General features: G+C 38.1%; 1 protein-coding gene across 9 annotated transcripts in view; it reads left to right on the top strand.

Moving 5' to 3' along the window:
- The window catches only part of mark2b (MAP/microtubule affinity-regulating kinase 2b), a 67,100-nt gene that overhangs the window by 31,807 nt on the left and 22,793 nt on the right, over positions 1 to 12,500 (top strand). For 8 of the 9 annotated variants that reach the window (XM_067401557.1, XM_067401558.1, XM_067401550.1 and 5 more), the window contains exons 7-14: positions 387 to 443; positions 3,430 to 3,666; positions 3,775 to 3,894; positions 5,479 to 5,581; positions 6,957 to 7,069; positions 7,177 to 7,315; positions 7,401 to 7,540; positions 9,287 to 9,375. In XM_067401557.1, coding sequence (XP_067257658.1) covers positions 387 to 443; positions 3,430 to 3,666; positions 3,775 to 3,894; positions 5,479 to 5,581; positions 6,957 to 7,069; positions 7,177 to 7,315; positions 7,401 to 7,540; positions 9,287 to 9,375 — 998 coding nt within the window. The remainder of the gene's footprint in view (positions 1 to 386; positions 444 to 3,429; positions 3,667 to 3,774; positions 3,895 to 5,478; positions 5,582 to 6,956; positions 7,070 to 7,176; positions 7,316 to 7,400; positions 7,541 to 9,286; positions 9,376 to 12,500) is intronic. The other variant, XM_067401551.1, reaches the window with a different exon arrangement.

Consider the following 12,500-nt stretch of genomic DNA (forward strand, 5'->3'; position numbering starts at 1 on the left):
AATATGAATAAATTACATTTTAAAATATGTTAAATAATAGAAAACAATCTTTAAAAGTAATATTTCACAATATGACTGTTTTTACTGTATTTTTGAATAATAAATGTAGCTTTTTTTAGTGTGTGTGGCAGGTGGTGCTAAGTGGGCCTTTTCTACTAGTAGGTGTGTGTGTGTGTGTGTGTGTGTGTGTGTGTGTGTGTGTGTGTGTGTGTGTGCGTGTGTGTGTGTGCACGTGCTCATTAACTCTGCTGTGTACATGTGTGTGTATGATGGCTTAATTAATGATGGAACAGCTCAATTAAAGAGCGACAACTCCCATGAGCAGGAGAAATGACTTCACCTACTCTCCTGATTACTCACCACACCTTCTCTCTTTATCTCTCTAGATTGTCTCAGCTGTGCAGTATTGCCATCAGAAGTGTATTGTACATCGAGATCTCAAGGTGAGAATGTGTATGAGTGTGTGAGGGCCCTTAGGGCCTGTTACATATGAACATGCCCTGAGCAGGATGATCTCCATTCAGCTGTATCTTCATCTTTCAGATGTTCTTTAGTAGTTCTTCTGTGTCTGTCATCAAAGTTCATTACAGAAGTCCAGGTGAAGAAATTAGTCCTCTGTTTAAACAGACACACACACACACTTGCACGCTATCATGAGTGTACTCTGAACTCTGGAACTGCTGACCTCAGAGCTTTTCTTTGTTAAGATGAAAGGAAGTGTCTCTCTGGATGAACTGTTCCCATGATGATACTCTGCCCACATACTGAAGTTGCTTATTGGACCAAACCATCATCATAGTGACCTTTGTAACTTGGAGTTAGTCACTGTCTCCATGCATAACTTAATGTAATTCTCTTCTGCCCCACTCAGGACACCCAGAAATCCTGCATAGTGTGTGATCCTCTTCCTTTCTCTCTCTATTGGCCTGTCTCTTTTTCTCACACACACACACTAAATAATGACACCACTATGCTGGAGTTGTATTGATTACAATAGAAAAGGGCAATGTTTGACATTGATTTAATATGAGCACTATAAATAATAGAGCACTTACCAAAGGTTTGCAAATGTAATGGTTGCTGCATCTGTGTGTGTGTTAAGCATTAAGCCACACCTCTATTGTGGCTACAGAGGTTTCTGGCTATTCAGGTTAGATTGCAGGATCTATATCGTGTTTCTCTTTCAAGTTACAGGCGTGTTGATTGTTGTGTTGTATTCAGTGCCGGTTGCCCCAGAAAAGGAAATTAAAATAATTGGAATTGTTTTGTCGTCACTGGTTTTATGCAATAATATACATACACTAATGTACAAAAGTTTAGAGTAAGATTTTATTTTTATGTTCTAAAGATATTAATACTTTTATGCAGCAAGGATGCTTGCAATTGGTCAAAAGTGACAGTAAAGACATTTATAATGTTACAAAAGATATCTGCCTCTGATAAATGCTGTTCTTTTGAACTTTCTATTCCTGAATAGGAAGAAATCTGAATATATTTAAACAGTCAAACCAAAATATATTCAGACACCTTGAACATTTCATTCATTAAAACAGTTTATTCACTATAGTTTAAAAAAAAATGGTAATAAAATATAACAAGATCTCAGAGTTAAACTGTGTCAGAAAAAATAATCTTAATTATGTCAGGTAACACTTAAGCAAAACATGGTCAGTTCAAAGTCTCTGAATAATTTTTGGTTCCAAATTTTTATCAATTTTACTGGTAATCCACTGTATGAAGAATTTTTGGGTATAATATGTCACAGTTTACTTTATTTTGCTATCCTCACTTACATAAATGAACTATAGTGTCCTGTACCCACTAGTAAAAGTATATCAAAAATGTCTGAATATATTTTGGTTTAACTGTATATATACTATATACTTTTGAACTCTGTACAGTATGACCAGTGTAGTCCATCTCCAATTCTTGAACAAATGAGTCTTATGAGTTGGATTCTTGATCTTATCGGTTAAAGGATTAGTTCACTTTCAAATTAAAATTTCCTGATAATTTACTCTCACCCATGTCATCCAAGATGTCTTTCTTTCTTCAGTCGAAAAGAAATTAAGGTTTTTAATGAAAACATTCCAGGATTTTTCTCCATATAGTGGACTTCAAAGGAGCCCAAACGGTCGAAGGTCAAAATTACAGTTTCAGTGCAGCTTCAAAATGTTCTACATGATCCCAGACGAGAAATAAGGGTCTTATCTAGAGAAACCATCACTCATTTTCTAAAAAAAAAAAAAAATTCAAATTATATAAGTTTAGACCATAAATGCTCATCTTGAACTAGCTCTCTTCTTCTTCTCTATTAGAATTCCAGCAGTGTAGACACTGCTAAGTGAATTACTGCCCTCCACAGGTTAAAGTTTGAACTAATTGTTTTATACTTGCTCTAGAATATTGTATATGACAATTTAGTTCTAACTTTAATCTGTTGAGGGCAGTAATACACTTCTAATAGAGAAGAAGAAGAGAGCTAGTTCAAGATGAGCATTTATGGTTAAAACTTATAAAATTAAAAATGAGCGATAGTTTCTCTAGATAAGACCCTTATTTCTCATCTGGGATCGCTGTAAACTGTAATTTTAACCTTCCGTTTGGGCTCCATTGAAGTCCACTATATGGAGAAAAATCCTGGATTGTTTTCATCAAAAACCTTAATTTCTTTTCGACTGAAGAAAGAAAGACATGAACATCATGGATGACATGGGGGTGTGTAAATTATCAGGAAATTTTAATTTGAAGGTGGACTAATCCTTTAATGTTTTTACTTCCTTTCATCTCAAAATTGAGGCCCCCGATGCAAAAACAAAATCCTTTTTAAAAAAAAACTGTGTTCACACACTAAACTCTTTCATGAGTTTAATGAAATTTGTGTGGTTAAAGCCTATGACGTGACGTTTCGAGCAGCCAATCAACATGCAGATTAGATATATTAAATACAGCAGAGCAACATTCAGTCTGCAGTTTTAATTGACGGTATAATAGCACCTTGTCTCTGCCCATGCCTCATCCATGTCTTTGTTGCTGTGTGTTTGCATGTTGTAAAAGTTTGGCTCTGTTGGCAGAGCAATATTTAACTCTGCAAACCGAGCCCAGTTAGCACCCCGCATCTGTTGCTAGGCAACACAGCTTCCCTGCTTGGCTAAAGTTGGTGTGTAGATGTTGAGTGGCAGCACAGAGGGCAAGTCTCAACACACTCACAAACACACACACACAACCGCATAAGAGAACTCATTAGGAAAAGCTGGAAAAACACCCTGTAAGAGAAGAGAAACAGGCATTTCTGGTAGACAGTAAGAGTGTTGAAGTCAAAAAGGGAGATGTGTCTTGCTGATTGTATGCTTCTTGTTCTCCATATCAAGTGTCTTCTCTTTTAAATCCTTCTACTTACCAACATGCTGTCCTTCTTTTCTCCCTAAGGCTGAGAATCTTTTACTGGATGCTGACATGAACATAAAGATCGCTGACTTTGGCTTCAGCAATGAGTTTACGGTTGGCAATAAATTGGACACATTTTGCGGGAGCCCGCCGTATGCTGCCCCTGAACTCTTCCAGGGCAAAAAGTATGATGGGCCGGAGGTGGATGTGTGGAGTCTCGGGGTCATACTCTACACGCTGGTCAGTGGCTCACTGCCTTTTGATGGACAGAACCTGAAGGTGAAGGGACAGTGAATATCTGTATTAATGTTCCTGTTTGTCTCTGTCCTTTTTTGTCTTCCTCATTTCTGTTATATCATTCTCATTGTTTGTCTTTCTCTTTTGCAGGAGCTGCGAGAGCGTGTGTTGAGAGGGAAGTATAGGATTCCTTTTTACATGTCCACAGACTGTGAGAACCTGCTGAAGAAGTTTCTCATCCTCAATCCTACCAAGAGGGGAAGTTTGGAGGTGCGCTTGGTTTAGACATATTTACACATCTCATATCTGAATTCACAGCACAAAATATTAAGGTTTTTAAAAACAAAACAGAATATACACATTTCAAGTCACTGAAAGGTAGTAAAGACATTGTTAAAATAGTCCATGTGACTACAGTGGTTCAAACTTAATGTTATGAAGCGACGAGAGTACTATTTGTGTGCAAAAACTAAACAAAAATAATGACAGTCAGTCTCCTACGCTGTTGATGTAGTGAACACAGTGCAGCACTTCTGGGTTTAAGGCTGAACCACATACAGTGCAGTAGCCACTCTGTGCTACACAAATGCATCTACGGTGTGTTGCGGGTTTTCTTGTGTGGTTTTTAGTTTTCTGTATATTAAGCCAGAGACACACCAAGCCGATAGTCGGGCAGTGTCGGGCCGTTTTTTTGTGCGTCGACCAACTTAGTTCTTCCCGTGTGTTCCGCACCGTTGGCTTTAGTCGGACCGTCTGTTTGTTTGTTTTCTTTGGCCGATTCAGCATGTAGAATGCGCGCTAGTTGACAGTCGCCTGTACTCCTTTGGGTGTGTTCAAGCACAGATTTTTTTCCCTGACGCGAGACAACAACACAGTCGGCTTTGGCATCAGGTTTGGTGTGTCCCTAACCTTACAGCTAGGGATGCACCGATACTGATACCAAGCTTGTGTACTTGTACTCTTACTCGTAAAAATACCCCCGATACCAAAGGCCGATACCTCACGTGATGTAACTGACAGAATTATCCGTGCACAGAGACACCGGTGGCAGCAGCAGAAACAGTGTCAGCCTCAGGGGTGCGGAAATACTTCAAAATTAATGATGACAACACACACATTGTGAACTGTATGTGATACAGACCAGAAGCGCTCTCTCTCGCGCGTGCCTTCTCTCTTTCTTGCGCACAATCTCAGTTCTCTCAGACAGCACGTGATCAGTTTTCCTTGCACCTGAATGGTCAAATGCACACGTACTGTAGTTGTCAAAATGTTCATCGTGTGGAGCATCTAAGATCCTTACACCTTACACTTCTGGAGAATACAGGAAGGTTGCAGTTCTGAAAAATGGTGGCGCTGGAGACTAAAGGGTTCCTGATGGTTTCACACTTAATACTTCACCTTCATTCTTAATTCTTGTGCAGTTAAAATGTGTCTTTTCTTCTCCACCTGTTTTTGTCTGACTCTGCTGATCCAATGAGCATTTCACTGTCCAGTGGTCATGCCTTAACCGCAATTTCTAGTATTTCATTGGTATTGCATCCTTCTCATGGTCATTTAATAGTTTTTGACTTTTCAATCTGAGTTAAATGTCTTTTTTGGCTCATTTTATCTGTAAAAGAAAACGTACCTAATAATTCTGCACACCTGATTATAAGGCGTTTTTCATTTCCAGCCTTCATGAACAATTATATATCACATTCTAAACGATTAAATACAAAATGAATAGTAGTTATTAAGATTAATTTGGTTTGGAATTGGTAAGATGTGCCTGGAAAAAATATGATCTGAAAATCAATGTGCCTAATTCCTCACCATCTCTCTCATTCTTTCTCTGTGTGTTTGCCATTGGCTCAGCAGCAGATCATGAAGGATCGCTGGATGAATGTAGGTCATGAAGACGATGAGTTGAAGCCCTACATTGACCCTCAGCCCGACTACAAAGACCCCAGAAGAACAGGTGTGTGTGACTCTCACACTTGAAATAGTTAGATGTTAAAGGGGACCTATTATGCAAAATTCACTTTTGCATGGTGTTTGGACATAAATGTGTGTACACAACCACCCTATAATGATAAAAATCCAACCACTCCTTTTTTTTAAATCCCAATAAATCATAAGCAGTGTCTCAGAACAAGCCATTTGCAGGTTCCTGGCAATTTGACGTCACATTAGCTACAGGCCCCGCCCACGAATGTTGACAGACACTGCTGTTTTAACATTAAACTGCCCGGAGCGAGTTCACAGCGAGTTGTACACAGTCCGCCATTGCTGCACTGATGAGAACGTCTCCCAAGCATTTTAGGTGTTCTGTAGCTGGATGGATTAATCCACATAGCTGTCTCCATTTACTCCCGAAATCTGAGCTGCTGAAGACGAGGTGGATTATTTTGTTTTTCGAAGAAAATGCTCCCTCAACTCTACCTAAATTAGTTTATGTCTGCGCGAATCATTTCACACCGGACTGCTTTGTGAACGAATGTCAGTACAAAGGGACATTACAAAACAGAGGTTGAGCTAAAAATTTGTTACTCAAGGATAGATCAGTAAACTGTTCATGATCCAGCTTACAGCCTCCAGAGTGATACTGGATCCAGCAGTAATGAAGGTGAGAGCACTTTATTACAGTTCATCGGAGTTGATTTACGGATATAAAGTTTACCAGTTTATTAAGCACCACCCGAAAAGGCATAAGGTCTTTATATATTTGTTTACTGTTGTAACTAGTGTTTGTGTACTTTGCTGTGTATAATATTTAAAATATTTGTGATAATATTTTAATGCACATGTGCACTGTGTTTTTTTCAGCTCTTACAGTGATTTTCTAGAGTGAAAACAGATGCTTCATATTTTGCGTCAAGTACAATAAACATTATAAAACTTATTGGACAAGAAGACAATATAAGTTATAACCATAATTAAACTAAACTATACCTGTTCTATCTCCATGCAGCATATATTTGCAGTTTCTGACATTATAGTGCATCCTGACTGAATCCTGACACCGGAGAATCAGCTCTTGAAGCTCCGTCTCTTCTCCAAATGATCGCTGAGCACAGCAGCTCATTTGCATTTAAAGGGCACACACTGAAATGGTGCATTTTTGCTCAACCCCAAAAGGTGGCAATTTTAACATGCTATAAAATTACCTGTGGGGTATTTTGAGCTAAAACTTCACATACACACTCTGGAGACATCAGAGATTTATTTTTCATCTTGTAAAATGGAGCATAATAGGTCCCCTTTAAAATATATCTCAAAGAAAAAAATACAGAAAGAAACCGTATTAAAAGAGGTTTAATTAAAATGACATTGTGGATATGTTTCGCACTCAGACATAATGCTTCAGATGGGTTTCCCTCAAGAGGACATAGAGGACTCTCTCGTCAAACAAAAATATAATGAAGTCATGGCAACGTATCTGCTGCTTGACTACAGGAATTCAGAGGTACCCAAATACATTAACACATTCGTACTTCAGTAGCCTTAGAGGCATCAAAATACAATCATATAACTGCTTTACGCTCATGTATCTTTGAAATTTCTGCCTTGCAGCTTGACGAAGGTGTCAATTTGTCATTAAAGCCACGCCCAGGAAGTGACCTCACTAACAGCAACGCCCCTTCACCACCTCATAAGGTACAGCGCAGTGTGTCATCCACTCAGAAACCCGTCAGAAAAACGACAGATCAGGGTGAGTTGATAGGGAGGTTTTGTGGATTAAAGACCCCTGTAAACATGTATGATGATCTTTAAACTCTTCTCCCTTCATCCCTCAGGTTCATACTCGAAAAGGCCTCAGGGAGAAAACAAGCATGGAGTGGACGATTCTGGAAGGAAAGGTTCAAGTAGTTCCACCAAAGTTCCACCCAGTCCAGTGATCAGCAGCGAACGCAAAAAGAGTTCGACACCCTCTACTGTAAGTGTGTGTCTGTTCTGATAAACAGTTAATTAAAATTTTATCAAAAAAATGTCTAAATAAATTACAAATAAAACACTAAAAACTAAAATTAGTCAATTAAATGTAAGCATCATAACATTTTATGTATAGTATAAAAAAATAATACCAGTTTAAGATTACATTTAACAGTGTTATTATTTGTAAAAAGTAACTTTGAGTGTGCGATGATGGCAAAGCTAAACTAAATGTAAAAATAGGACAAATGAGCATGTACAATTAAATATCCTACCAGAGGTACACATATTTCCATTAGTTCATAAACTAACACCTGTTTAGCAAGATTTTATGCTGTGGTGTTGATGTGGGCAGCAAGCTTGTGTTCTTTCCCAATCCTGTGCCTCTATCTAGTCCTGTTGTTTCCACTCTGAGCTGCTAAAAAGAAGTCGAAACCTATAAAACATACTACAAAAAAGGGAAAATGTATCAGATTGTTTATATAGACAGAGTGCTTGTTGATCTTTTACAGGCTAAAACTAAACAATATACAAAACGGCACCGTAGGGCAAGCTTATCAACAGGACTAATGCAGTACCAAAGTCACGTCATGTTCTTTAGTTCAGTTTCCATGTACTTGAACGTGCAATTACATTATGGATTGAGGAAGCTTTTGACATAATAGCAGGGTAATTTTTAAACATCTTAACTACTGCTTCTGTTCTCAGTTACACAGCAGTGCTCTGGAAAGCTTGCTGCTTTCCACACTGATATTTTTCAGGCAGCAGATGGCTGGAAGGGCTTGCCCAGGGTTGAAGTGCACTCTCTGACCGAGAGATGTTTGGCACGGCCGGTGCTCATGGCTTCTGCTCTCCAGTTATTTCTGTAAAAAAGCTACAGAGGATGCTATTTTGAGCTTTCAAACACCACATCATACTTGGAGTTTCTGGGTTTGCACGTCTTTAGATAGTGTGCTTTTTTTCTTTTTTTTTTTCGTCAATAGAAAGTGCAAATACTATTTTATGAAATAGGCCCTTTTCTGAGAACTAACCAAATAGTAGTTGTACTACAAGTTGCATGAGAGAGCAACTTGAGTGATAGACCGAAATGGTTTTTGTATCTAGTTTGTCATTAAACAATAACCCAAGCTTCATAGCAGGGCTGTCCTCTGCTTAATTCATAGCATGGTTCCTTTAATCACTTCATACCCATACTTGGCATCCTTTTACTAGATTATTCTGATAAATGTTCATTTGCATTTATTAGCTGTGAAACTGCAACAGTAATCCATTATAGAAATATTTTTTTAATAATAATTAAAATAATAATAATTATTATTATTAACTATTATTAAACTTTAAATTATTATGTTCCTTTTTTATGTTGTACTACATTAATAAAATTAGTGGATTCAATGTAAATATCACTTGCACACAGAGATCAGAGATCACACTGCGCACACACACAAACGATTAGGAGCACAGAAACTTATCAACGTTGGCCCATGATTTTTATTAAGAAAATAGCTTCGCTACTGAATCGCTACATTATATTTCCTAGCAATGAGGGGGTAACATCTGTTTTTGCTTATTCACTCGCACATCTCTCTCTCTCTCTCTCTCTCTACTATCTACTATTTCTACTATCTTATTATTTGTAAGTTAAAGTATTTCATCTTACATTTATATTTGATTTCAGCCTCAATTTTTTTTTATTATTAATTTAATCATATTAACACTGGTTTGCACCTGTATGTTTTTATGATTTCAGAATAGTATCCTGTCCACGGGCACAAGCCGCAGCAGAAACTCCCCCATTTCTGACAGAGCCACTCTGGGAGTGCAAAACGGCAAGGACAGGTACACCCAAAGATGCACCATATTTGTTGAAAGATTGTAAATTTCAAAGGCAAAGTACAGAAAAACACCTACCTCCTGTGTCTCACACACACACACGCGCACGGGCACAGTTCATCCCTCTAGATAAGATCACTAACAAAACCAGTCACCATTTTTCTCTAATTTACACTGCACACACACATACACTTCAGCTTCTATCTCCTGTCTCTGTTGGCCGTTATCTGCCATGGAACCCAGACTGGCATGCTTTTGATCCCCAGAAATGCCAAGTTGTCACCCTGGATTTCAGCCGGATTATTGACTCCTAGAGTACCATCTCATTCAAACCCACACACTAATTAAAACAAAAAAGTCCATCTCCAGAGTTTGTATTCTTTTGAAAACTTATTAGCTGCACATGTACAGTGCAAACATAACATCAATCATTAGAGCAGGAATGGGCAACATTGGTCCTGGAGTGCCACTGCCCTGCAGAATTTAGCTCCAACCCTGATATAAAAAAAATTCACCTGTCTGTAGCCTAAGACTAGAGACATTGATTAGCTTGTTCAGGTTTATTTAATTAGGGTTGGAGCTAAACGTTGCAGGACAGCTGCACCCCAGGACGGACATTGCCCATCCCTGCATTGGAGCATCATCTAAGCACCATATAAACCTCCCACGGTCATCACCACAACCTCTAAGAAGTCAGTCATCCTTCACTTCCTGTGCACCTCTAACCATTCATCCATCATAACTCCTCCCTTTCCAGCATTCATATTGCTGCCTATGCTCACATTCCACACACTCCAGTGTACTGTGCCTTCACTGTATAAATTATGCATAAGCATATGCATGAGATGTATTTTTAAAAGCGGATATAGAGCTTTCTGCCTACTGGAGTCATGTTGCACAAAGATGAAATCTTCTGTTCTACCGAAGTGTAGAATGGTGACCATCAGCATACAAATTATGCAAATACTTAAATTATGGCTATGAGTTATCTCAATATGCGTGTACCTTGCAGTTTAAATACTGTTAATTGTTTCTTAAACTGAGACAACACATATATGTGGGAATTGGAGCTTTCAATGTGCACTTTTGCTCTGTCAACAAGTGCCGATTCCAGTGCAGAAAGTGCTATGCCTTTATTCATAATGAAGGCCTGTTCAGACCAAGTCTAAATAAACAGGGATGACAAGAAACAATGCATCTCTGTAAACTCGTTTGTACCAAGCCCTGAGTAACATACCACAATGGTTGATTGTTATTCTTTTTCTTCATTATTATTGGTTGTAATTGTATTACTTTTTTTTTAATTGTTCTGATGCTGAAAAAATTTGAATATTGGACATTCAAATAAGATATTAGCTTTTAGGTCATGTGTCGGGAACTGACCTATCAGTGTACAGCCAATTTGACTTTTACAGAGCTACATAAAAGTTAAAAACAGAGTAGCAAAAATTAATTCATTCACTTTATTTATAAAGCCCTTTACAACTGCACCTGCAGACCAAAGTGCTGTACAATCAAGAAACCCTTCAATAAAACAGCACTCAACTTAAAACAACACACATCTTACTAAAACAACAAAGACTAGCCCACCCTCTCAAAGGCTAAAGACAAGAAGTAGCTTTTGATTTCAACTTTAAAAGCAGTTAAAGCAGTTGAGACCTCTCAAAGTTCCTGAGGAAGACTGTTCCAGAGCCTCGGACTCGCAACAGCAAAGGCCTGATCCCCTTTTAACTTTAAATGAGTATGAGGGACAGTAAGTAAAAACGTATTATTGGATCTGCGAGACCAAGGTGCTTGACGAAAAGCAATGAGCTCAGACACGTAAGCAGGGGCCATCCCATGCACTGCTTTAAAAACACATTTTATATTTTATCCTGTAGTTCACTGGTAGCCACTTTAGAGAAGCCAAAATAGGAGCGATATGATTACTTTTCTTAGCAACCACTAGCAAACGTGAAATAGTGGTCTGGCAAGACTCCACATACAACACATTGCAATAGTCCAGACAAGACAAAACAAAGGCATTAATGACCTTCTCTAAGTCTTTTCTTGACAGAATAGGCTTTAGTCAAGCAATAGACCTAATCTGGAAAAAACAACTCTTAACCACAGCATTAATCTGCTTGTCAAATTTCAGCTCTGGGTCAAACACAACACCTAAGTTCCTTATTTGGTCATGGCAATAATCGGACCATGATCCCAAACACGTGGACATATCTAAACATCCTCTGGCAGGGCCAAAAAACATATTGAAGTAAAAATACAATTGAAGCAGATTTTGTGTCATCCAGCTCTTAACCTCCTCTAGACATGCAAATAGCAAATTAGAGCCATTGTTCTCTCCCGCGACGTGTCGTATTTTTTAAAAATTGAGCCCAGGGGCAACATGTACAAAGGAAAATAAAATGGGGCCAAAAGCAGAACCCTGGGGGACCCTACAAGTAACAGGCGCTGCAGCTGAAACAAAGTTACAGAGAATGATCTATTTGACAGATAAGACTTAAACCACTCTAAAATGGTCCCACGAATTCCAATTAAATGGGATAACCGCTTTACAAGAATCACATGGTGTATTGTGTCGAAAGCTGCACTCAAATTCAATTAAAACAGAGTTGCAGCGTTACCTGCATCTCTGATTATACGTAGGTCATTAACAACTCTTAAGAGTGCAGACTCAGTGCTGTGACCTGCCCTAAAACCAGACTGAAATTTGTCTAAGATCTCATACCTACATTAAAAAAATGACATTAGCTGGGAATAAACCACCTTCTCTAAAATCTTTGATAGGCATAGTAGTTTCCGATCTTACGTGGTAAATGACGTACAGAATAGCATACGCTACCGTTCAAATGTTTTGGGGTCAGTGAGAATTTTTTAAAAGAAATGAATGTTTACACATTAAATTAATCAAAAGTTACAGTAAACATAATATTTTAAGACGTAATATTAAAAAAGATTTCCATTTCTGTTCTTTTGAACTTTCAATTCATTAAACGATTCCTAAAAAAGAAATGTATGATGATTTACATGACTTTTAATTGATTTAATTTCAGTGTTGATAATATTAAATGTTTTTTGAGCACAAAATCAGCATATTGGAATTTTCATCAGATGAACACAATCAAAGATTT

Source organism: Chanodichthys erythropterus, chromosome 11 (genome assembly GCF_024489055.1).
Source record: "Chanodichthys erythropterus isolate Z2021 chromosome 11, ASM2448905v1, whole genome shotgun sequence".
Classification (NCBI taxonomy): Eukaryota; Metazoa; Chordata; class Actinopteri; order Cypriniformes; family Xenocyprididae; genus Chanodichthys; species Chanodichthys erythropterus.